This window comes from Chinchilla lanigera, unplaced genomic scaffold (assembly GCF_000276665.1).
Source record: "Chinchilla lanigera isolate Chin_1 unplaced genomic scaffold, ChiLan1.0 scaffold00018, whole genome shotgun sequence".
NCBI lineage: Eukaryota > Metazoa > Chordata > Mammalia > Rodentia > Chinchillidae > Chinchilla > Chinchilla lanigera.
In genome coordinates this window covers 13,352,736-13,377,960 of record NW_004955419.1, presented here as the reverse complement: position 1 = coordinate 13,377,960, position 25,225 = coordinate 13,352,736, and the positions used below count along the sequence as shown (strand labels likewise).

General features: G+C 56.7%; 1 protein-coding gene across 2 annotated transcripts in view; it reads left to right on the top strand.

Annotated features, from left to right (window-relative positions):
- Window positions 1-25,225, top strand: part of Col27a1 (collagen, type XXVII, alpha 1) — a 122,113-nt gene that overhangs the window by 33,158 nt on the left and 63,730 nt on the right. Inside the window, exons 6-14 of one of the 2 annotated variants that reach the window (XM_005382644.2) lie at window positions 572-625; window positions 1,956-2,009; window positions 8,796-8,840; window positions 9,423-9,476; window positions 9,822-9,866; window positions 12,616-12,669; window positions 13,890-13,934; window positions 20,992-21,045; window positions 23,056-23,100. In XM_005382644.2, coding sequence (XP_005382701.1) covers window positions 572-625; window positions 1,956-2,009; window positions 8,796-8,840; window positions 9,423-9,476; window positions 9,822-9,866; window positions 12,616-12,669; window positions 13,890-13,934; window positions 20,992-21,045; window positions 23,056-23,100 — 450 coding nt within the window. The remainder of the gene's footprint in view (window positions 1-571; window positions 626-1,955; window positions 2,010-8,795; window positions 8,841-9,422; window positions 9,477-9,821; window positions 9,867-12,615; window positions 12,670-13,889; window positions 13,935-20,991; window positions 21,046-23,055; window positions 23,101-25,225) is intronic. The other variant, XM_013513271.1, reaches the window with a different exon arrangement.

Below are 25,225 nucleotides of genomic sequence, written 5' to 3'. Positions count from 1 at the left end.
AGAACCAGCATGCCTCATTGCTCAGAAACCCCCTTGGAGCTCCAGGAGATGGGCGGGGGACAGTCCCGGAAGCATGCACAGGCAGACTGGTCACCTGCATGATGGCCCAGACCTGTGTAGTTGGCTGGGAAGGGTACATTCAGCTGTATCTTGCAGAGCTGGCTGATGGTTGGGGACCGGCTGTGTAGATGGGCTGCAGCTTAGCAGGGTCTGTGCTCAGACTGTGCAGGCCATGACTGAGAAGTGTGCTATGCTCTGGTGATACAGCCCAGGGCCCCTCTCTGTGGGCTTGGCTGGTGGCAGGAGAGCAAGATTTGGACCAGATGGCTGGGGCCAGACCATGGGACTCGGGTCACTAAAAGGAGGAGCTTGGACTTTGCAGTCACTGGGGAGCTATGGCAGGTGTTGAGTGCAGGTGTGTAATGGAATCAGAGAAAACACCCTGGGGGCTGTGAGTGGGAGGATGGATGGGAAGGCACTGACCCAGGGGCGCAGAGCTTTGAGCAGAGTCTGTGGGGAGACGTCCTCTCCAGGTGACTTGGTAGCCAAAGTGGAATTGTTTTTGTTTCAGGGACAGAAAGGGGACCTGGGGCTCTCACCAGGACAGGCCCACGATGGGGCAAAGGTAGGTTCCACGGACTCTAGTGTTGAGGGAAGGGGGAGGTAGACCGTGGTGACCCCGCCACCCTGCGGGGAGCTGACCTTGCTGTGGCCGTGCTCGACAGGCAGGAGGAGGACAGGTTTGGGAGGGGCGTGGCGGCCGGTTTTTATCGGAAATCTTTTGGGCTTTCCCAACACTGAGCCTGGGCCATTGCTGGTGCTTTCATCCTGGGGTGCAACCAAGAAAACAGGGCATGGTTTGCCTTTGGACACATGGTGGCAAGTGAGCTGTTGCCTGCTTGGCTTTCTGCTAGGTGACCCTGGCATCCAGAAGCTTCTTGGCAGCCCTTGTCCAGGAAGCTTTCTAACAGACCCCAACCCACCCTGGGTCCCGAATCCCGAGTGCTATGCGACTAGAAAGTTTGCCTGCAGAGGAGACACTTGGGCCGCGGAACTCCCTCCATCCCCAAAGCACCCTCCGGAGCTGAGGGGGCCTGGAGGGAGGGCAGGGGAAGAGGGGCCTGAGCTCTCAGCAGGTCATCTTGGGCCTCACACACATATAACCTAAAAGAATGCTCATGGCTGTCTGTCTTCCTTCTGGATGTGTTCCAAGAGCCACTTGGAAAGCCGGAGCACTGCCTCAAGCCAGCCCGCTGTGCTGGGGCGCACGGGAGTGGCTATTCCTCCTAATGGGTGGGTCACTGCTTCACATCCTCACTGCAGACCTTTTTCACTTTGCAAACACATCTTGGGTGCCCTGGGTCCAGGACAGTGTCCACATTATACTCCCAACTGGGTCCTTCCCCTAACCTTATAAGCCAGGACCCATGGGCTGAGCTTGTGGATGGGAAGCAGAGCCCCCGATGTGAAAGAAGACTCTCTGGAACCCGCACAGCCAGTAAGTGGTAGAATGGAATTACATGCAGGGACTTAGGCTTTGCTCCTACTCCTATGTGGCCTGCTCCCAGGTCTGGTGGTGGTTGTTGACGTGCTTGGTGAGCACCATGCCCAGCCATGGGAGGTGCCTCAGGGACGCAGGGGAAAGCTGATTGGTACAGGTGGACAGGCATACATCTCCTGGGTGTGGCTTTACGCCACAGTCTTAGCGTCAGAGCCCATGCTCCAAACTCTTCTGCCCGGAGGCCCGGTACATAAAGTAGATCCAGCAGAGCTAGTGAGTTGGGGCTGGGTACCCTGCTCACCCTTCTGCTCCCCTCCTCTGCTCGATCACCCCCTGGAATCCACTCTGAGGCTCCCTGAACCCCCATGAGGAGTTGGAGACACCCAGCCATCAGCAGTCACACTTAGGATTTAACCCGTGTCTCCATCTCACCCGCCTTGTCTGTGTCTTGCAGGGTGACATGGGCCTGCCTGGGCTCTCCGGGAATCCAGGACCTCCAGGAAGAAAGGTATGCATTGTTGCTAGTGCCTATCCTCGACTTCTGGGTTCACTGGGACACTGCGTCTCGGGCTGGAGCACTTTGGGCCCCCAGCTCTCCCTCGCCCCTGCCTGGTTCCCCTGGGCACCAGAGAATTGGTGGGAAATGTGCGAGGTTTTGGAGGGCTGCGCTTGCCCGGAGAAGGGGGCACCTTGATGTGGAGTTTGTTCCCACTGTGGTTAATGAGGTGTGACAAGAAGGTGCCCAATTTACTGTACTTCCTCCCAAGGAAGTACAGTACTCCTTCCCTCCAGGGCACTGGAGGAGATAAAGAACTCTGTCCACAGAGCCGGAGGGACCGGGCTGGGGCTGCATGACCCAGAAGCCAGGCCTGGAGGGCCTGAGGGAGGGGGCTCCCTGGTCAGTTGGTCTTGCATTCTGCTGCTATCTTCACGACATTGGGCCCGTCAGTCACCCTTCTGAGTCTGATACCCGCCCCAGGGGCTGCGCTGGAGGGCAAAGAGTCACTCAAGGCAGTGGCCTCTCTGTGTTGCTGTTGCTGCTGTGCGACCCAGCCCCCTCCCCTCTTTAGCCCTGCTGGAGGTCACACTCCTAAGCGCTCAGTCAGGGGAAGGTCTGCCACTTTCCTAGACTGGGTCTCTCACTCCTTCCTCTGGCTTCTTCAGGATTGTCTCCCACCCTTCAAGACCCTGTTCCAGTTGGCCCTCCCCCAGGAAGCCCTCCAGAACACCCCATCTCCAGGCTGTCAGCTCCACCTGCTCAGGGACTCTTGGCTGAGCTCCGCTCGGTTGTTGTCAGTCCTGGGTCTCACTGGACAACTAGGGCCCACACATGGGTCCATCGCTGTCTCTTCTGAGCCTGGCACGGGGTTGCACAAGAGGTGTTCAGGAAGCTGGGGAGTCATACAGGCCTGAGTTCCTTCACCTTTTGCAGGAAACTCTCACTGTTGAGCCCAGGGCCATCTTGCGCTTCCGGCCTGGCTCCCAGCTGTGGCTGCCGCTGCTCTCTCTGGGCTGTCTGGTTCTCATGTGGACACCTGTGGTTTCTCCTGGCCCCATCCTGGCCTGGCCTCGAGGCCCCCACAGCACAGCAGGACTTGGAGGCCCACGTCCCACGCCCACTGCCTTGTCCTCCACCTTCCATGGCCAGAGTAGGCCACACTTCACGTCCCAGGCCAGTCCCAGACAGAAAGCACAGGAAGCGTGGCATGGTCTGTCCTGGCTCAGACACGTCCCCTCTCCCCGTCCCCCGCTCTGGGCTCTAGTGCTTTCTGACGGATGAGGTGTGAGTGGAAGAGGCTCCTTTCAGCCTTGCCTCACCAAGTGGCCATGCCCCCTGCGGGAGTCTCACAGGGGAGCGGGGGATGGAGAAGTAGACTTGAACTAGCTCTTGCCTGGGGTCAGGAGAGGCTGGCAGCCCCCAGCCGAGAGGAGCCAGCTCCCTGAGCAGGGAGAAGCATCCTTCTGGCTCCCCAGCTTGGCTTTGCTGCATCACCTGTGTGGGAGCCCCGGGAAGAAGGGATGTGGGGGATTGAGAGGTGGGTCCACTTCCTCGTTGCTCTCCAGGCACCAAGCAGCAAGCGTGGGATTTGAGCCCAGGTCTTCCAACCCTCAGTCCCTTCTTCTTACCACAAGGCTGACAGGAAGAGCTTCTCAGCCCAGAGAGGTCCCATCAAGTGAGCAAGAATCTCCCACTGGAGGTTTGGCTCAGATGGACCTGAAGGGGGTCCCAGTTCTGTCCCTCTTTGGCCTTACTTGCTTCATGAGTGGATGGGGTTAAATGAGATGCTGTCCTGTCTTAGCCTCTTATCCAGTCATGGTTGTGTGTGACTCACTGGTGTCTTCAGCCCGTTTCTCCTATTGGAGTGAGCACTGGAGGACAGAACTGCATGCTGATCTGTCTCCATGCAGGGCTTGGCCTCCCACCCCTCTTGTCCTGCCTCTGGCAGACATCACCAGTGGATCTTTCATGCCAAATCCCAGGTGACCTCAGTCTTAAAGTGTTGCCCCGGGTAGACATGACTAATGGAGCAAGATCTGTACTTCAGTTGAGGCCCATGTGCCCTCTTTCCAGCCTGACTTCCCTGCTCCCCCTGTGGCTTATTAGGTCTCCTGTGCTGCCTGAGTTGGCCACTGTCCATGGGAAGCTAGGATTACATGCAAGGGTTCACCTGGGAGTATTTGGGGAGGATGTGGCTGCCTGGGAGGGTCCCTGCCTTCTTTGGACCTGCCACTACTTCCTGAGGGAGGCAGAGTCCCCAAAAAGAGCTTCCTCCAGGCTCTCCTGCTGCCGAGCAGCTCTGGGCTTCGGTGGCTCCTCTCCCATCCATCTTTCCTGCCCCACCCCTGGCCCTCCCAGCGTCAGTTGACAGTGCTGCCTCTCTGGGTGCATCTGCACCTCCCGGCCTTGGGCTCTTCACTTCCTTTACTGCATTAATTCTGCTTCGTGCCCACACCTGTTTCTGGAAGGCAGCGGCAGGGGTATCTCAGTTATCCCTCTGTCACTGCTGGGCCCTAGCAGATGTTTGCTGCATAAATGAGCAGCTGCATGTACGAATGAGCCACACATACATAAGTGTGTTATACCTGATGTGTGGCTGTGCCTTCTCGAACTGTTCTAGACTTGCCACAGATTTCAGAATCCTGCGGCTTCCAAGCCAACAGGATGCTTGGAGAGGCCAGCTCTGGAAACCGAGCCCCAGAGAGGTGCAGGGTCATGTGCAGTACCTTGGGACAAGTCACTCTCGGCCTGGTGTGTTTCTTACTCTTTGACCCCCTTCCCTGCTAACTGTGCAGGGTGGCTGTGGGTGGCCGGGGTGGCAGGCAGGTTTGGTGGGAAGGCTCCTGAGCACTAAGCAAGACTGGCAAGTTCCATTTTGCTCAAGGAAAGCCGAGACCTTGCACCAGGTGAGCTGGAGCCTGGGTGAGTAGTTGAGCTGTGAGCCCATGTTAGTGTCCGGACCCTCAGGCAAAGACAGGACCCCCTCCCACTCTGCCCAAAGCCCAGATAGCATCCCTGCCAGCTGGGGAGCCTGTCTACAGCAACAGTGAGGTGATGTCTGGTTTCTCCCTGTGCATTGTAAGCAATGATTAATCTGGCTCTCAAACCAAAATAGAGACCGAGCTGTATTATAAACATGGTCCTGCGGAGACCCGCTGGCTGAGCAGCCAGCAGCCCAGTGCAGACACTGTGGTCCCCGGAGCTCCCCTGCAACACTGCCCATCCCCTTGTGCCCAGAGGGCACCTAGCACCACTGGGAAATCACTGCCCCTGGTTCCACCTTGCAGTCAGTGCTGCCCCATAATTGCTGGGGCCCTGGAGAAGATGATGGCGTGCCCCCCCACTGAGCCTGGGGCCCTGTCATTTAAAGCTGTCTGTTGACCCAGCTTGGTAAACACTGCGGGGTGCTTCTGGGAACACAGCACCTTCACACTGTCACCTCTCACCTTGACTGCCCTCGGTCTGCGCTGCCTCCTGGAAACCAGAAGAAATGCGGGGTTCCTAACCACATTCAAGCCCCTTGGATCATGGGCTTCTGACTAAGCCCACCCAGGGGCTGAGCATCCCGGGGACCAGTCTAGACATAGCTTCCTAAATAACTTTGAGCCAAACCCCATTCCCTCTCCGAGCCTCTGTTTCTTTATTTGCCCAATGGACAAGGAACCTAGCAAAATGTGTTAGGTCACTTCCAACTTGCGTATCACAGGGCTTCATGACTGACCTCTGCCCCACGTATACTGCAGTGACCTGAGAGCTTCTGTCCCTGGGAGGTGCATCTCTAAGGAGATCTTCCCCTGGGTGGCCCCATGGCTCTTCCAGGCGGGGCTCGGCCCTCAGCGATTTGGTGCTGAAGGATGTGGGGACTGAGCCACAATCTTGGTGCTGTCCTTAGAAAGCTGTGTGGCTTCAGGAAAGTCTGTTTCCCTCTCCAAGCCTCGGTTTCCTGAGCTGCTAAACATGCACGGTAGTTCCTGCCTCTGCGAAGTGATGGGAGAGTTGGTGAGCTGATTGTCTATGGTTTTGCCGCTACTATTGTGCATTGCCTGGTGGCCACGTGTTCCGTCAGGACGTCACGTAGATGCCTCCCCTTCCTTTCAGGGAGGAGGCACTAAAGAGTTGGTTTTGGGCAGGTTGCCTGGTGGTTGCAGAGGAAGCCGCAGGAGCTGGTGATGGCTGGGGCTGCTGGACGTGCCTTTTCTGCTTCTCTCGGGGTCCTTGCCTCTGTTAGTCCGTAAGCAGCATCCTGAAGGCATGGAGGATGGCAGACTTGGCCACACCAAGTCCCACGGCCAAGAGTGTACAGCTTGGCTCAGCGCGTCTCTAGAAGAGGGTGGAAAACAGCAATAGGGATGACCATTTGCCCCATGTCATGCTGTGTCCCTGCCCAGAACCCTCCTGGGCCTCCCATCATGGGTGCCCTGGTATCCTGCTCCTCTGACCACCCTCATTTGCTCTGTTCCAGGTGCGTAGACCTCCTTGTGCTTCCTTGAGCCCACTGAGAACATTCCAGCCTCAGGGCCTTTGCACTTGCTGTTTCCTCTACCCAGAATGCCTTTCCCCAAGGCTGGTGTCCCCTCTGTACCTCACTCATCTGCTCAAGGCAATCTTTCCTGGCCATCTTCCTTGCAGTCACTGCCCCCCCCCCCCCCGCTTCCCAGTATGGCCACTCAGCCCCCTAACTTTGCTTTTTTCTGTAGCTCTGGTCACTAATAGACATTAGATCTTTTATCTTAGTTTTATTTTTATGATGGCAAAAATATATATACATTTTATACATTTTAAATGGAGTTTAGAAGTGTTAAGTACACTCACTGTTGTGCGACAGGTCTCCAGAGTTCTTCTTGCAAAACTGAAACCCCAGGCCCCTTACACAATCTGCACCTGCCCCCGCCCCCGCCTGGCATTATCTTTTATACTTATTTTGTTTTTATAGCTCCCGAATAAGAATGCAAACCCCATTAAGGCAAAGGGTGCTGCCTGTCTTATTCTTCCTGTGCAAACTCATCAAATGTGGAATGAAAGAAAAAGGAAGACCATGGCAGTAACCGCAGCTAGTTTCTGCAGGGTCTTTTTTTTTTTTTTTAGTTTTTCTCTGAACCGAACTCATGACCTTGTGCTTGCCAGGCAGGCGCTTTGCCGCTGAGCTAAATCCCCAGCCCCTTCTGCAGGGTCTTGAATTCAGGGCCAGATACTGTGATTAAGTGCTTTAAGCACAGAGGGGACAATCCATGGAGCAACCCTCCTATGCTCGTCTTACCAGGAGGTGAAGAGGTGGCTCCCTGCCACACAGCTGGCCAGTAGGCAGACCAGCACTGGAATCCAGATCCGTCTGAAACAGAGATCTGGTCCACTCCCTGGCTGAGCCCAGTGCCTTTTTGCTTATTGGGAAAGAGTTCACGCCCCACCCACTACTCCTCAGGCGATTGGATGGGAAATGCAATCGCGATTTGTGAGGAGGTGCAAAAGGAATGCTTGTAAACTCCTCAGACCTCTTGGATCAGACGAGTCTACTGTTTATAATCAGCAGTGCCAGTTCCTGGGAGGTGGGGAGGTGGCCGTGTTGTGTGCGTGTGCGTGTGCCTGTGTGTGCCTGGGGGTGTCTGGGAGAGGAGAGGCTGCTAGGGAGGCTGTCTGCCCTGGACTCTTTCCCCTTTGAAATGGAGATGCCCCACCCCTCACCCCAACCCCATGTGACTTTGTAGGGCTAAGGTCGCACACTCCCGTGTGGTCCCCATTGAGAAGCCATACACAGAGGGGGCCTTCAGGGGCGCCTGTGTGGAATGTATGTGTCATGAGGGGGTGTGCATTCCCACGCGTATTCTAGTCTTGCTCTTGACTCTGGTGTGTGTTTCGTACACTGGTGTTCTTAAAGCTCTGGCATCCCAAATCAGAGGTGAAGAGGGCTTGGAGCTCTAAGGTCCCCATGTGTGACCCCAGAGTAGGGCAGTGGCCCATCCAGAGCTGCACCTTGAGTCAGGGATTGTCAGGGACTGTGTCTCAACCTGGCTCAGGGCTCCCGGGGGAGGGGGGTCACGCTGCCAGGGAAACCCCTGTCCACCTCGTTTTCACTGCAGCCTCAAGCTGGCGGGGGTGGAGTCTAGGCTTCCTCCGCTGACCTCCTGATTCTTGTGAAGTGGCTCAGACGCTTGTCCTCGTGCCACCTGAAAGCACACAACTATCTCGACTCTCCTGCCCTATAGACTCCATTTGATAGCCGGGCCATTGGGTTAGAGGGTCAAAGTTGGTCCTGGGGTGTCACCTCAATCACGCATTTGGGTGTCGGTGTCCTCTTCATCCCTGGAGCAGGGTGGGGACAGTGGGAGGAAGGGGGGCAGCAATTCTTGTTTGTCTTCGGCTGGTCTGTATGACATCTTTTCTGACTAGGGCTTAGGAGAAGGGACAGTCTCAACACGGCGGCCTCTCCCGCACATGGTGGCTGAGCGTGTCCCACCTGGGGTCCTCCTCCAATCTCTGACCACTGTCCACTGACAGACTCTCCCTTCCATGGATCCTGAAGGAGCTGCTGGGGTGCAGCGTGCCTGGACCCCAGTGACTCTGTCCTATTGAGCTCACAGACACCTGCAGACACACACATCTGGTCTAAGACCCGTGGGAGCAGAGAGGAGGCATAAGCATCCTCCAACCCTCCCTTAGTCGCTGCATCTTCTTGGGTGGTGTTTTCTGAGCACATCCTGCACCCCTGATGTGGCAGCTGAACAGGCAGACAGGGAGCAGGCCCTGCCATTGTGTGTCTTCCCTGCCTGACGTAGGCTCTCCCCCACCCCCACCCCACAGGGACACAAGGGCTACCCTGGACCTGCAGGGCACCCCGGAGAACAGGTGAGGCCCTCGCTTGCTCTGCACTCCCCCTCCTCCCACCCCTGCCTCTTCCCTGGACCTGCCCCGGCTAGGTGCTCCTGCCTCTGCCTCCCAGCCCACAGGGGGCTCCCTGCTCAGCCCTCCCTACAGCTTACCCAGCCGCGCTGCCCTGAAGGAGTCCACGCTGGCCTGGAGATGGCAGGAGCTACCCTACTCCAGTTGGAGCCATGAATAGCTGGCCTGTTCCCTGCAATGTTAGGGACATTATCCATGAGCACGCATGGGGTTTGCAGGAATTTGGCTACCCGGCCCAAGTCAATAGCAGCCCTGCCAGAGCCCAAGCCCACCAGGCCCCCCAGAGCTCTCTGATTCTGGCTGTAAGCAGAGGTGCTGTCCTTCAGAGCTGGTCTGACTGGTTTTGGAGAGGAGTGGGCTTGGGGGCCCCTGTCTCACATTCCTACCCTTTTCCTTGTGCTTTGTCATCCCCAGGCCCCTACCACCCCAGACCCAGAGCTGGGTACTGCCTCTCCCCTCTCGCTTCCCTCCTCTCCCCTCCCCTCCCCCTCCTTTCTTGTAATCCCAGTTCTCTCTGTTCCTTTGCAGGGGCAGCCGGGACCCGAGGGCAGCCCAGGGGCCAAAGGTTACCCTGGCAGGCAGGTGCAGTATATGGCTTCTGCAAGCTCTGGCCACGGCAGAGATGACCGCGGGTACCCCAGGCAGAGGGGGGCTGCAGGCTAAGGACGGGCTGTCCGGGTGGCCACACCCAGGCACCAAAGCCCCTCTTTGCAAGCACCAGGGCTAGGTCCTCAGTTCAAGGAATTTAGGTTCCAGGGAGGAGCCCCAGAGGGTCTTCCCCTCCCGGAGGCTCTGTGGGCTCAGGCCGAGGACCTTCCGTCTAACCCACCCCAGACGGGCAGCTGAGACTGGAGTAGGATTTGCCTGTGATGTTGGCAGTGGGGAGGAAGTCTCCATATGTCCTTGCCCCTGTCTTTTGTGTTTCAGGGGTTACCTGGACCTGTAGGAGACCCTGGCCCTAAAGGCAGCCGGGTAAGTGGTCCTCAGCCAGTGCCACACAGATGGAATCCTGGGTGGGCATTGCCTGTCCCCACAATGGACATAAGAGGTCAAGGCTGTCGGGCTGGAACCAAGGCCTTCTCGCCTGGGGCTCACCAGAGAGTCAGACCAGGGGCAGGCTGGGTGAGGTCCTACGGTCAGACGGTCTGGGTGGCCTGGGCTCTGCTGGGATTTGGCCACGCCCAGCTGCCACCAATAAGGCATGTTCTTGCTGTGTCCCTGTTCATCTCTTGTGACCATGGGACCAAAGTGGAGACCGTCTGAAGTGCCTGTCGTGGTACCCTCAGAGGCTTCTCTCCTTGTCTCAGGGTGGGGAGGAGGGGGCAGCTGTGGAGTCCCTACTTCCTCCAGCCTCAGTTTTCCTGTCTGTACAACAGGAGTTGTGTTTCTTCCTACTTCTCAGAGGCTTGGGGGCGGGCCAGGAATTTGACATCCAGTACCTCTGAGTAGGTCGTGCTTGGGGGGAGTTCCACACAGGCTGGGGGAGGCAGAGAAGGTCCTGTGTGTGTTGAAGGAGGAAAAGTGGAGGAGGAAGACTATGAGCTGATCTGGTGGAGTCCTCTCTGCCATCTATAGGGAGCCCAGGGTCATGATGGGGCCCAGACCTCCCCCTCAACCCGTCCTCTACTGCACGCCCAAGATGGCTCTGGGATGGGGCCCTGCTGTCCCATGACCTGGGAATACTTGGCGAGCAAGACCTGCTGTCTTCAGTCAGGGCAGGTCCTGCGTGATGTTTCCTGCACTCTGGAGCTAAAGCTAGTAATACCCTGGGGAAAGGAGAGGGCAGAATAGCCAACATGTTAGCCCTGTCCAGGCTGAAGGAGGCAAGAGGGAGCACATTCCCAGGATGTTCTTGTGACCTGGAGGCCTGCGGAGCTGCCTGCCCTGGGGTCCTGAACCTGCAGCTGCTCCTGTGAGCTGTGGCCTCCAAGGGGCCATCTGAGCCCAGGGAGAACATTTCTCATCCCAGCTCTGGTTCCAGCTGCTGGAAGACAGCACATGCTCATGACATTTGGGGCTGCCTGGTGTGTGCCATGCTGGTGGCATCTTGAAGCCGCATGTAGAAAGAGGGCCACACAGTCCGATCCCCTTCAGGTCACAGGGCCTGGGGCACTCAGGCTGCCCACCAGCCTCTGTCACTGCCTGCCTGGTGTCACGAGGCAGGCAAAGCTCAGCCCAGGCTTTGGAGCTGTGGTGACTGGCTCTGAGAACTGTCCACCAGTCACTGGCTGTGAGAAATCACTGGGCCTCCCTGAGCCCATTTCCTCACGTGTAATTCTGGGACCTAGACCTTGCTTGGAAGGCTCAGTAAATGTCACCCTTTAAAATTATAAACAATAAACGTGCTGGATGCTGAGACTCAGAGACCTCTTAGCTGTCCAGGGAAGGACAGATGGCTGTGACCATCCCTTGGTTGCTTGCTTGTGGGAGGCAGTGGCGTACATGGTTAGGAGCCAGGGCCCAGGAGTCAGATGACTTGACTTTGGATGTCATCTCTACTACATTGGGTCTGTGTGACTCTGGGCAAGTCACTTCACCTCTCTGGGCCTAAATGTTCTCACTTCTACAAGGTGCTGACCAATAATACCAACTCCCTGGGGGTGTGATAGGGATGCAATAAATGTTTTAATGCAAGCACAGGACTGTGAGCTGGGCCTGGCACGTAGTGTGTGATCAGTCAATGGTAGCTTATGTTACAGTCATCATTAAGTCATTCCACAAATAGAGAGAGTGCAGATAGTAGTCCCAGCCCTGGGCTAGATCCTCACCCTTGAGAAGTGCCCAGCATAATGAGGAGGGGAAGCTTGGATGGAAGGAATATAAGAGAAGGGGGACAGTGTTAGGTGCCGCTAACGGGAGTGCCAACAGGGTGCTGGATGGAAGGGAGATTGCTCAGGCTTGGGCATCAGGGTGTGGCCAGGGGAGAGTGCATCAAGGTGGCTTTGCCGAGTTCGGTGCTGCAGTCGTGAGGGTGGGAAGGAGGTCTGATGGAGGGCACCAAGGGAACAGGAGGGAAAGTGGGAAATAAGATGCAATCCTGACCTGGACCATAGCATGGTGGTGTGGCCAGGCTTTCATATTGGTAGGACCTCGGTAAGCTTTAAGCTGGCTAATAGGACTCCCAGCCCTACCACTGACTGACTGTGTTGCCTCAGTGTCCTTATATGTCCTGCGAAGGCTGACAGCCAGGCTTCAGGGTCCTTTGAGAGTTTAAGGCAGCAGCACGTGTCCGGCGGGATGGCTGCATGTCAGGGTGGCTGCTGCTATGACTCTGGTACTCAGGGGGCAGCGGGTGGCCATGCCTCATGGCCAGGACCTTCGAGGCCTCTGAGGAGCTGCTGCAAGAGCCACAGGCACCCTCAAGTGTTCCTGGCATGGGTAGGACTTGGGACCACACTAGCATCTGACCCAGACGCGAGCTTCCTTCCGCAGGTCTGGAGCCCCGTGCGGGGCGGGCCTCCGTCCGCGAGTGCCCGTGCCCTTCCCTGGCGTGAGGGTATGTGCCTTTGGACTACATCGTGGAAGCCAGCACCATGCAGTCCATGGGCATATACACTTGCCTCAAGGCCTATGTCGTCCGTCCGTCGAGGAGCACAGGAGCTGCCGCTGCTGCCAGCGAGGATGAGGACCTGGATGGGGAAGGCAGCAGGATGGGTGGGACTGGCTGGGCTGGCTACAACTCACCACTGGAACCCTCTGATCCCCATCTGCTTTCTCCTAGGGCTACATCGGAATCCCAGGGCTCTTCGGCCTGCCAGGGTCCGATGGAGAGCGGGTAAGCATGCTTCTTGGGCTGCTCACCCTGCCAGCCTGCCCCTGCTGATGTAAAGCAGAACCTGCTAGGTACCAGCCCCGGAAGTCACAGGATCCCTGCTGGAGGAGGCACCCTTGGGAGGAGTAGGGGGCTGCAAAGGGGGACAAGTCAGGGTGCATTCATTCCAGGCTCAGGGAACGGCATGTGCAAAGTCAGGGGCATCTGACAACTTGGCGAGTTCAACATTAACATGGTCAGAGCCCCAGTGAGAAGGTGAGTGAGGAGAGGAGGCTGCAGGGGCGCCAGGACGGGTGAAGTTATGCAGTACCCAGGGGCTGAGGTGAGGAAAGGGACGCTATCTGGGAGTCTCGGAAGGGTTTTCAGCAAATGAGAAATGGGCCAACTTCACATTCTGGATCAGAGCCCTGTGAACTACAGTCAGTGGTTTGTTTTATAAATAAAGTTTTATTGAGCGTGGCCACGTGCATTTGTTTACTATGGTTCCTGGCTGCTGTCTCACTACTGTGGCAGAGCTGAGAAGCTGTGACAGAGACCAGATGGCCCACAGAGCCAAAAATAGTCACTATCTGCCTCTTTGCACAAAATGGCTGCTCATCCCTGGCTGAGGCAGCTCGGTCCGTTTACTGGAGTGACAGGAGACTGGGGTGGGGCAGGGGAGACCGGAAGACCTGGTGTCCAGGGACAGGATGGTGTTGTCTGCACCTGGGGGGAGATGGCGATGAGTGAGCTCCACAGAGAGACTGGGCATCAGCTCTCGGGGAAGCTGGTGGGTCTGACTTAGAAGCGGGCAGGGGCTGAGCTTCCCTGGATGCCCTGTCCTTCCAAACTGAGTGTCTAAATCAGGGGATCTGGGGAAGGAACAGGAGCTGCCTGTGGTCTCTGGCCCAACCTTGATGTCCATGAGGAGCCCCTGTGGGTGGGGGGGGTGCCTGAGCCTGAGACTCAGAGTGACCTTGACAGTTAGCTGGGCATAGAGCATCTTAAGAAAGCAGGAGAAGGGTGACTTTAAGCAGCTGCTGAATACCAGGCACACTAGGTACTTTCTTTAGCCATTTCTCTAACTGGGGCCCAGCAGCCCCCAAACCCAGGTCGTCCCTCTCATGGGCCCATAATCAGTGCCACTGGCTACATATCGTGTATTCTAAGCCCGCTGTGACCTCCTGCTGGCGGGGCTCTGGGGCTGGAGTCCGGTGCTGATCTGTCCCCTCTCTCCCCCACAGGGCCTGCCTGGTGTTCCTGGCAAGAAGGGCAAGATGGGTAGGCCGGTAAAGATTTTCCGTGTCTATTACGCAGACTCTATGGGTGAACCTGCTTCCCGCTGGCCGCACTGCCCTGTGCGCCTGGCCGGGTCCAGCACTGTCCACTTCTCTCTGCTCTGCTCTGCTCTGCTCTGCGTGTGGCTGCGGGTCCTGCCCCAGCACGGTACAGAGTGGCTGCTGCCGGCCACGGCTCCAGGGCTATCCTGGCTGGGTCCCCGCTGCCCCTGTGCACTTCTGTGTCCCCGGCTTCTGTCCAGGATGTCAGTGTCTGTGCCCTGGCTGGGCGGGGGTCCTGGGTCTCCATGTCGTCTTGCTGTGGCCTGGCTCTGTCCCTTTTGTTCATGCACACACAAGGCTGAAGGACAGTGGGGTGGGGGCAGGCCACCACAGGTGCGGCCCAAGAAGGGTTCAGTGATGACTTCCAGCCCACCAGCTTATTCTCTGCCTCCCCACTATGGTAGGGGATTGTTTTTCCCTTGTTTGGGCATCTACAGGGTGTAAAGCAAAGCCAGGTGTAGGAAGATTAAGTAACTTGCCCAGGATTTCACAGCAACCAGACAGTGGAGCCAGGACTGACTTAGAGGGTTTGTCCCCAAGGCCTCCGACCACGGTAGCTGTTTGAGGCAGCCCCTTAAGTTCACTAGTTAGTGCTATATTGTAAAAGCAGAATTCCTAAAATCTTCACCTGGTTGGAAAGTTGTTGATTCCAGCTGTCTCACTTTTCAGAAGGGGAAACTGAGGCTCTGAGAGGCGGTGTGATAGGCCCGGTGTCCCAGTGTAGGGGTGCAGAGCTGTGGCATCTTCCTGGAAGGCCTGGCCCCGTTGCTTGGCTCAGGCTCTCTGCTGCTGCCCCGCAGGTTCTGCCTGGACTTGGAAGCACCGGCAGCCCTGCTCTGGGCCTCCCGTAGTGGGCAGAGAAGCGATGGTGGAGAGGTTGGGACCGGACAGGGGCCAGAGCCCTTGGAATGCTCAGAGGGGCTCTCTGTGATGCTGTGGTTGGTGGTGGTTGTCACTTGTGATGCTGTGGCCGGTGGCCTGTCATTACCCTTACAGGGGGTGGAGCTGAGCCCTCCAGGGGCCAAGTGGGGATGCAAAGAAAAATAGGGTCCACCCTCCTCCTCAAGGGGCAGATAGAGGGGTCCCCACCATCAGAACTATCCCTCTCTGTGGCCTGGCAGCTGCTCTGTGCTCTGGCACAAGACCTGCCATTTCGACATGGGCAAGGAGCAGCCCCTGCCGTTCTGGGCTCAGTCTGCCCCTCCAGCCAGGTGGCCTTAAGCCAGGAGATTCCTTCATTCAGTGACTACTCATTGCGTGCCTGCTCCGAGCCAAGCGCTGTGAGACAGATTTCCCACTCTCATGGGGCAGATGGACAGGCATCAAGCAGAGAAACGGAAGGAAGAATGTGGGATCGTGCAGAATGCCAAGAGCAAGACGGGGGACAGGGAGTGCTGGAAGTGGGCTGTTGGAGAAGCTGGCCTGGGAGGTCCTCCTTGCTTCATGAGAAGACTGAATGATGTGAGGATGGGCACCACATGGCTTCCCATAGAGGAACATTCCAGGTTGATGTAACACCAGGCGCAAAGGCCCTGGGGCAGGGGCGTGCTTGGTTCAAATTTTCTAAGTTTATCTGAGGAACGGTGACAACTGTGTCTACCTTATGGGATTGCTGTACTTGCCATGAAGTAACGAGGTGCAATAAGCAATGGCAGTCACTGCTCCTATTTGCCGTTTCCCGGTGGCTGAGGGCTCTCTGTACTGCGACTAGGGCCGATGGCTCACCTTCTCTGGGTCTGTTTCCTGCAGTTCAAGCTGCAGGGAGATGACTTGGCTGGTGCTGCCCATCACCTGGTCCCTCTTCTCCGCCATCCTTGGGGGCTTTGCTCAGAGTGTCCTGGGACCCCCGCACGGCCAGGCTCTGCCGCTTGACAGATGAAATCGGGGTCAGGGAGGCAAGCGGCTGGGCCACAGGCGTGTGTCTGTTGAGAGCCAGAGTGGGACTGGAAGAGGGCCCATGCTCTTCTCGCCTGCCTAAAGACTGTCCAGAGCATGGCTTCCAGACTTCCTGAGCAGGAAGAGGCCCGGCCGTGAATCCCTGCCATGTTAGAGCTGAAAGAGGAAGCCAAGGGAGATCAGAAACCTTAGTGATGGCATGGCCTAGCCTTTGTCACACAGATAAGCAGATAACAGAGAGGGCAGGTAACCTGCCCAAGGTCACACCGCCGGCTGGTGTCAGACCCAGGACCCTTGCTGGCCAGTACCTATTCTCTCTGCCCACATCTTCCACTCTGAAGGGAAACTTAGTCTGTGTCTCTCCTTCCCTCCTCACACCTGCTGGAAAGAGAAGGTGGAGTGGTTTGCAAGCAGGGGTTGGGGTAGAGGAGGTCACCAGCTTGGCTGGAGCCGAAGGCTTTCTCCTGCCCGTCCTGGCTTGTTGGGGGCATGGCTCCAGGTCAGCAAAGGCCCCTGTTGGTGGCTGGGAAGGTGTGCAGTGCCTCCCTGTGTCTTGCTGGCACCGAGTCTGTCACTGAGTCTGCTAGGGTTCTGGTAACTGGCTGCTGCCCAGAGCAACTCTCAGGCCCTGTCCAGCCACCGCGGGCAGGGGTAGGCACAGCCAGGAGGTCAAACCCTAAAGCCAGAGTGGACGGGCCAGTCCTGCTCCAGCCTCCTGGCTGTATGGCTCAGGGCCATTGGGCCTCCCTGGAGACACGGCTGCCTGGGGTGGGGGCAAGAGCGGCCCAAGGCTCCTAGCAAGCTTAAGGCTCTTTCTAGTTCTCTGGGGAGCTGGGAGCCAAGTTACAGAGGACCCACCTTTCTGCATGGGGCAACTGATAAAGACTCTTACTCTGGAGACCCTGTGAGCTGCAGTTATGGTCTCCAGAGCCATCCCAGGACTGTTGCTGACCCTGGAACCCTGTAAGACTCTGCCTGCCTCCTCCTTATTCCCTGTGACATTGCAAAGGGCAGGATGGAAAGAGTCTCTGGGGGCCTTTCTAGGTCAGTACCTGGGCATGCACGCGCTTCTGGGAATGAATTTGGGCTTCTTTGACTGTAGTAGAAAGGATGAGGTTAGATATGGTAGGAACTTCCAGACTTGAGGAATCTGCACCTTGTCAGATCTCCATGATCTTTCTACAGGCTCCTCCTAGAGGTTACCAACCAATCACACTGTTGGTACCAGCCCTAACTAGCAGCACAGCGGCCTGACAGCGTTTACCAGGCTGCACTGTAGACGTCTCTCACCCCCCTCAGCCCAGCCTGCCAGATGAGGCAGGGTAGCCGGGAGCAGGCCAAGGAGCCCCGCCTTGAGCAGGACTTGGGTCTGGGTGCTCCGGCCCTCCCTGCTGAGCCCCTCTGGTGCAGACAGTCGGGACAGCGCATGCCCGGAGGCAGAGCCGGGGACAAGATGGTGCCCCGAGGTCTCTGCGGTGTTCCACTCCTGTGGATGTGGGCCGGTGCGGTGCTGTCCTCGCCTCTGTTCCCCAGTTGTGTGGCCAGGAGAGAATAGCAAGTCTCATTCCCCAGTCTTGCTCTGTGTCTTCTGGGCCTGGTTCTACTCAGAGTTCTCCTCATTCAGCTCCCGGAGGGGCTGAGGGAAGCACTGGCTGAGCCCTGCCGGGACCGAGCTCCTGCCTCAGGCCTTGGGCCGTCTTGCTGCAGGGTAGAGCTTGGGCGGTGGAGGAGGACGTCCCTGCTGCGGGCAGGCTGGGGTGCTTGCTGCCATGTGGTTGCTTTGTACCACCAGGAACAACCAGCAAATCTGTGGGGCTGCCTGTCCAGCTTAGTGCTGGATCTCAGAGACCCAGAGGGGCCGGGCATCAGAGGCCCTGGAGTGACGCTGGGAACGGGGTGTGCCATGAGGGAGTGGGGCTGAAGAATGATTGGGCTTTCTAGGCCTCAGTTTCTCCGCTGGCTCAGCAAGGTGCTGAATGTCAAGAGCATCTGGAAGCCAGGCATGGTGGTGCACCCCTGTAATCCCAGCACTGGGGAGGCTGAGGCAGGAGGATTACTGAGAGTGAGAGGCTAGCCTGGGCTACAACATGAGTCTGAACTGCATAGCAAAACCCTGTCTGAAAAAAAACAAACAAAAAAAGCGTATGGAGTCCTTCCATCTTGGATCATCTGTGACTGTTCCCATCAGACATTCGTTCCTGCACCTCGAAAACTCTGTCCTTGTCGCAGCTGTTTTGTAACGGCAAACCCTAGATCCGCAGAGGGCACCATCTGTAGGGAGACAGAGGATGGACACAGGCAGGCACTGAGGCCACCCTGCATGTCCAGGCAGAGCCAGCCCTCCACTCCTCTCAGGCCTGCCCGTCTGTGCCTTAGCCCAGGGCTGTGATGAGCTTTACTGTAGCTCTGCTGTACTCTGCTCTGTTTGTCCTGTTGCGTCCCAGCTCAGAGAACAGCTCTGCGGTCAGACTGCCTGGGTTGAAATCCCAGCTCTGCCGTTGCGTAGCCGTGGGCCTTTGGACAAGTCCCTTAACCTCTCCAGGTCTCCGTTTCATCATCTGTACAATGGGGCATGCCTGGCGTGGTAGCGCACACCTGTAATCCTAGTGGGGATCGGCTCGTATTTGAGGCCAGCTTGGGCCACATAGGGAGTTCAGGGCCAGCTTAAACTTCACAGCAAGACCCTGTCTCAAAACAAAAACAAAAACAAAATTGTAATGAAGTCAATAATAGGGACCATCTCTTGGGTCTGCTGGGAGGTCACCCTGTTGTCACCACTCACTGGCTGTCCCCAGGCCGCATTAGTCTGCAGAAGTGACTCCCTCTGGGACACAGACTTGTGAGCTGGAGGAGTCTGTCTCCGGCTTCTGCTTCACAGCTTCCTGTTGCTGCCATCTGCGATGGGCCATGAATCCCGTGCACGGTGTTTTCCTTCGTACTGAAGACAAAGCTGAGGCTCTGACAGGTCCTGGATAGCGGAGCCAGGGCTGACACAGGGAGGTGACCGGGCAGCTGGGCTGCAGGGGATGTGGAGGCAGCCTGGAGCCACCTCCAGATGCAAAGCCAAGGGCCAGTGATTTAGCTCAGTGGTACAGCGCCTGCCTGGCAAGTGTGAGGTCCTGAGTTCAATTTCCGGTACCTCCCCCAGTGCAAAGCCATGCATCTGAGACCCGCTTGGCACTGTTAGTGGGAATACCCTGGGCTATGCAGCCAGGACAGAGGAGGCTTGCCCAGAGTGGGTGCCATCCTGTGCCTAGGGGAAGGGTCTCCCTTCTCCCCAGCCTTGTCTAGGGGTCAGCAAGCTGGAAGGATCTTTAGAGATCACCTCCAAGCTGCACAGGACAGAGGGTGCAGTGAGGCTGTGGTCACATAGCCAGCCCAGAGGAGCCAGGGTGAAGCCTGGTCATGTCTAGACACAGGACCGGGGGAGCTGCAGGGCCTCTCAGGTTCTGTGCCTCGTGGGAGCGGAGTTGGGCAGGTGCCCAGCAGGACAGCGCCCCTTGTTCCCTGAGGGGCTGCCCTCCACTCCTGCCGTGCCCCAGTGCTGCAACCTCCAAAGACCAGAGGCGGGAACCCAGTGTCTTTAGAAGGTGCCCCTGACCACTGATGTCCTGTCCCCGAGAGTGCGACAGAGAGAGGTGGGATCAGGGCAAGGCTAGAATTTTCCAGCAGAGACTCCTAGGATGCCAGAAGAGGAAGCTTGGGTGGAGAGACAGCCTGCACACCTGCGTACACACACACACACACACACACACTCGCACACACGCACACATCTTTGCTGCCAGTGGGACACAGCCCAGCAGCTCCTGTGAACCAAGCTTTACCCATGCACAGCTCGTGGGAACAGAATGTTTGAGAGGGGGTACTGGCTCAGCTCTGCCAGAGCCTTGTTTTATGGCCTCGGCCAAGTGACATTTCCTCTCTCGACCCCAACTTTCCAACTGTTAAATAGGACCAGTGTTCTTTCCTTCAAGGTGACTGTCAAGCACAAGTGAAGCTTTGCATGCAGAGTGACCGGCTTGGTCCAAATCCTATCACTGCATCCTCCTCGTCTCCTTCTGGCGTCTGAGCAAAGCCGAATGGCCTGGTGGGGAACCAACATTCGCCCCTGCCCTCTGACCCACGAGGGCATCCCAGCGGAAGTCGTAGACTTATGTGGCTGGTTTCGGTTTTGTTTTGAGGATGAGTCTTGGGGTTGAAACTACACTATCTCCCACTAGTGCTGAAGTCAAAAGCAAGATAGTCCTCCGGCGGGTGGGGGCTGTGTGGTCTGAACTTCGAGGCATTCTGTTGGCCCCAGGAACATGTGCTTTGTGTTTTTATTAAATTTCCCTGGAAAAAGCAATGATTTGAATTCGAGTGGGGGGAAGAACAGGTCTCCCCAGCTCCAGGCTGGAGGACTCTCCTTCTCCTTTGAAGTGGGAATGGCGCTGTCCCGGCCCCTGAGGTGTCTGTGCAGCTGATGTTTTTCCAGCTGTCTGGCTCCCCAGCAAGTGTGGAGCGGGCTCCAGTGTGCGGCTGGGGAGGGCCCGGGAGCCTCCGAGCTGCCAGAGCTCACCTGTGCAGGCCGTGAGGCTGCTCCCTACCGTGCGACCTTGTGTGACCTTGTGTGGCCCAGCCACCTTCCCTGTTACAGCCTTGATTTCCTTGTCAAACAGGGATCATGATTCCGCAGGCTGGCTTTGGCAGGGCGCATCACAATCGCAGATCTGAGCAGGGAAGTGCCAGTGGGGAAACTGAGGCCTACAGCAGGGAAAGAATGTCCTTCAGACCTTTGGCCAGCCAGCGACTGGTCCAGGCCCAGATCTACCCTGCTTCCTGACTCCATTTATGTCCCTCCCACTTCATGGAGAGCAAGTCGCGATTTGGAGGAAGTGGCATCTACCCACTTTTCTTTTCAGACTTGAATAGGAAAGAGAGGACTGCCTGGCCGTTGCCCCTCCACAGTGGCCTGTCCCTGCGCAGTACTGTTTGTTGATGGCTGGGGATGACCTCAGGACCCCACTGTCTCCCACATCCACTGAGACTGCTCAGACACTGTCCTTGTATACCCTGGGGTCTGGATCAAAGCCCCCCGTGCTACAAACACTAACCCCTCTCCTGTCCACAGGGCTTCCCTGGAGACTTTGGGGAAAGAGGCCCACCAGGACTTGATGGAAACCCTGTAAGTACTTCGTGTGTGAACAGGAAAGAAATTCAGAGTGAGCCTGAAGCACAGTTTTGGGGTCAGACAGACCTGGGTTAAATCCCAATCTGTGACCTACTGGCTGGGTGCCCTCTAAATTACCTGCCTTCTCTGAACACCAGGCACATCTGCTATGACACCCCACCCCACCTCTGTCCCAGGAGGGTTCGCAGCTCCTTGGATCTAAGCCCGAGGCTGTACCTCACCCCTGGGGATTGGGAAGGTTCGTGGGTCACTGCCCACTGGAGAGGCTCCGGCTGCACCATGTTACAGAACCTCAGCAATATTTATGGGCCACAGTGGCCTGAGAAAGCAGACTGTCTGCAGGCCCTGGGTGGGCAACAGCCGAACTCCAAAGGAATCTCCACTGCAGGCATGTTTATAGAATTTGTAAGTAATCCCAGGCCCAGGCTATGTCCTGCTGAGGAGCCAGGTCAGCCTGCCCTGGGGAGATGAGTTTTCATTCCCTTCCTGCTCAGGCTCCAGGCCCTGGGGAAGAGAACAGTCATCCTTGGGCTGGGGGTATGTTGGGGGGTACAGAGCCCGCCCAGAGCTCTCTGGAACACTTGCCATGATGTCGCTTTCTGGGGCTTCCTGCCTGAGCAGCTTGTGTCCAGCTGTGTCCTCTGCAGAGGTGGCTGCTGCATCCACGGTCAGCATCTGATTATGTATTGATTGCATTTTGCAAATTTTCTCCAACCTTGACCCCACCAGGCTCCCTGGGGTCCAAGCCCTGACCTCAGAGCTGGACGCACCTGGGCTTGAAACCTGCTGTACCACCTGTTAGGTTTACCTCTGAGCCTCAGGTTCCTTCTCTGTAGATCGGGGGATCAGAATGAGGCCCCCTGGGGCCTGACTTGGCATAAGCTGAGGGTAGGAAACATGTTCCAGTCACCACAAGTCTCCTGCAGATGGAGGTGTAGGAAACTCCAGGTCACAGCGGGGAGGGTGGCACAGCCCCCGCCCCGGTGCACTGCACAAGACCCGGTGTGCTGGGTGGTATAAAAGGAGGAGGGAGAGCAGGGAAGAGCCCTGGGAACAGGGCGTCGGACTTGGGGTGAGAGAGAGAGGAGGAACATGCTGAGCGGAGGAAAGCATTGGTGAAGCCGTGGTGGGGGACTAGAGCCTTTCCGCCCACACAGCACTCACCAGGTTGGCCATTGTGTTGTGTCTGGACAAGACCCTTCTGGAAGTTTCCTTGGGGAGGGATAAAACAGGACAGCGACCTGATGTCTGGCCCCAGCTCTGCCACAGTGTTACCAGGAGACCTTGGATGTGTCATTTCCCGTTGCCGAGCCTCAGCTTCCTTGTTTTGAAGCCAGGGCTGCTTCTTATCCTTGTCTTCCTGTCGGCGGCTCTCATGACAGCCTCCCATCTGAGCACCCCCAGATTGCACCAGCCGGAGCTGGCAGTTCTCATCACTCACTGTACCTTCCAGAACCCCTGTTTCAATGCACGACCTAACATTCTGAACTTGAGTCAAACCCCTCCCCTTGTCTTTTCCGGTGTAACTGAAAATCCATTTGTAGGGCTGTGGTGGCCGAGGGTTAGAGGGCAGGTCACATGCACTGTCCATCCCTGGACTCCCAGGCAAGAACTCTTCCAGCATTTCAGGCCCTGGAGAGACGGAGCCCAGCCAGACTGGGGGACAAGCAGGGCTTTGTTATGTCACCGAGCCCCTGGAGATCCAGTTTCCCCATCTGTCAAGGAAAGCACCCTGTGCCTCTGTGGTGCCCCACTGCAGTTCTGCCTGCACTTCATACCTATTGGGAGATGCTGGCTATGGGACTCCAGCTGCCCCATTGTACAGATGTGGGCAGCTGATGGCAGAGGGGCGAAGGGTCTTGTCCAAATACCAGGCCAGATGTGGGAGAGCCCTGGGGCCCATGTCAGGAAAAGGAATGTTTTTCAAAAGGTTCCACCAGGTGCCCTGAGAGGATAGTGTGGAGGGAGAAGGGTGAATAACTGCCTTGCTTTCTGTATTTGCAGGGCGATCTGGGCCTACCAGGGCCCCCAGGAGTCCCCGGCCTCCTTGTAAGTACACAGATGCCCAGGGGTGGTGGGGTGGGGGAGACAGGAGGCAGATGGAGCCAGGTAATGGGCTTCGCAGGTGGGGGTGCTGAAAGGACTCCTCGGTCACCAAACCCCAAGAGGGGCTAGAGGAGTAGGACAGGACAGCCTGGGCAGGAGACTGAGGGAAGAAGGACTTGCTGTGTGCCCTCAGGTGGGTCACCTGCCATCTCTGAGCCTGCTTGCTCATTAGTTAAATGAGCTGAGTGGCAGTGTGCTTTACATGGGCTGCCTGTCCATTACTTTGCAGAGAAGCCTGGGTGGGTGATGGCTGCACCCCCTGCAGTGCGGGGCTTCAGGCCCAGACAGAGCAAGTGGGCAGCGGAGGGCTGCCTGTGCACCATGCTGGCCAGTGATTCCCTCAGAGTACTGACTTTGAAGCCGGATCACCTGGTTCAAGTCACAGTTTTCCTACATCCTGGTCGTGGGGCCCGGGCCGAGTCGCTCACCCTGTCTTAGCTCCGCATCTCGGAGATGAGAGTAGACTCCGCGCGGATTCTTGGTTGGGAGGATTAACAGGCATTCCTCACTCACACAGTGCTTAGCACACAGGCTGATGCTCAGTCAGTAGAAAATTAGTGAACAGTTGTGGACCCTAGTAGTGGAAAATACCGTGATGTTAGTTATTACTGCTGGAAAGCCTGGACTGAGGGCCGTGTACCTGGGAAGGCCAGAGGTGATCAAGCCACTGACTCCATCTGGGGCAGGGGAGGGCCTGAGGGCTTGTTTGGTTAGGTGATTCTGGGCTCGCTGTGGATTCTGGCCTCCTGCAGAGGGTGAGTTTTGACCTTGGGCTGGGCCTCAAGGGCCTGAGAGAGGCCAGAGCATGGAAAGTGATTCTGGGGTAACCTGCTCCAGTGGGGGGCGCAGAGCCTGGTGAGATGGGGCACAAGGTCAGGTAACCTGTGTCCACCTCCCGGCTCTGTGAGCCTCAGCTACAGCCTCTCTTCTCTGAGCCTCGGGGGCTCCTCGTGTACCTACTCCTGTTAGGAGCACAGAAACACGCAGTGCAATCCAGCGGCTAAGAGACCCGTCCCAGGACCTAGACCACCGGGGTTCCAACCCCAACTCTGTACTCACTTAATTGCAACCCTACGCAAATTCTTTAAACTTTCCTGTGCCTCAATTTCTTCATCTGTAAAATGGGGTAATGTTCACACTTAACTCAGAGGATTGTTGTGAGGCTTTAAATAAACTAATACATACGAAGTGCCTAGGACATAGTAATGACCACTGTTGGTATTGTTATGTTACACACACAGGTGTGCATGTGCACGTGTGGTATTTTCATGCCAGGTAGCAGCTATCTAGATTGTTGTATTGAGGAAGATTTCAGAATTACATTGGAATTCAGTGGGAGATGGTGCTTCAATCCATTAGTGATGCCTGCCTTGACTGGAGATGGGGAAGTGTTAACATGTGAGTCACATACTTGTTGACCCTGATGTCCATTCAGCAGGACTTTGCTGGGCACCTTTTCTGGCACACGGTGCTGACCTAGATGTTTTGGAAAAAGCGGTGTCTGCCATGTGCTTTTCCAGTTAGAGAACTCTCTGGAAGTCTTTCAGTCCACTTCTCTCTAAGCCCAGCAGGAATCCTTTCTGGGGCATCCTGGTCATATGGTCATTAAATTCCAACTTGAACGCCTCTGGCCTTAGCAATTCCTCCCTCTCTGGGAACTGGTCCATCCTAACAGAGCCTGCATTGTTCAGTGTTCCTGTCCTTGAGCCCAAGTTGTCCTCGTTGTCCCTGGGAGAGGCTGATCCAGGGGTAAGATGCTCCCCGTCTGTTCTTCCCAAGGCTTCTTCTCCAGGCTAAGCAGTCCTGACCCTTAGAGCTTTCCCAAAGGGATGTTTACATCTCCTGGCTGTCATCCTTGGCATGTATTCCTATTTCTCATCATCCCTGTGTCTACTAGGTTGGCTCCTGAGAGAGGTAACAGTATTTTTGGCTGAAAAATGCAGATCTTGGAGGAATAGATGATGCCACCCCAGCCCTTGGCCCTCTTGATTCTTGACAAATCTTGTGCCCACCTCTGGTCTCCATGATCAGGGTAGATCAAATATAAGATACCCACTTACATTTGAAC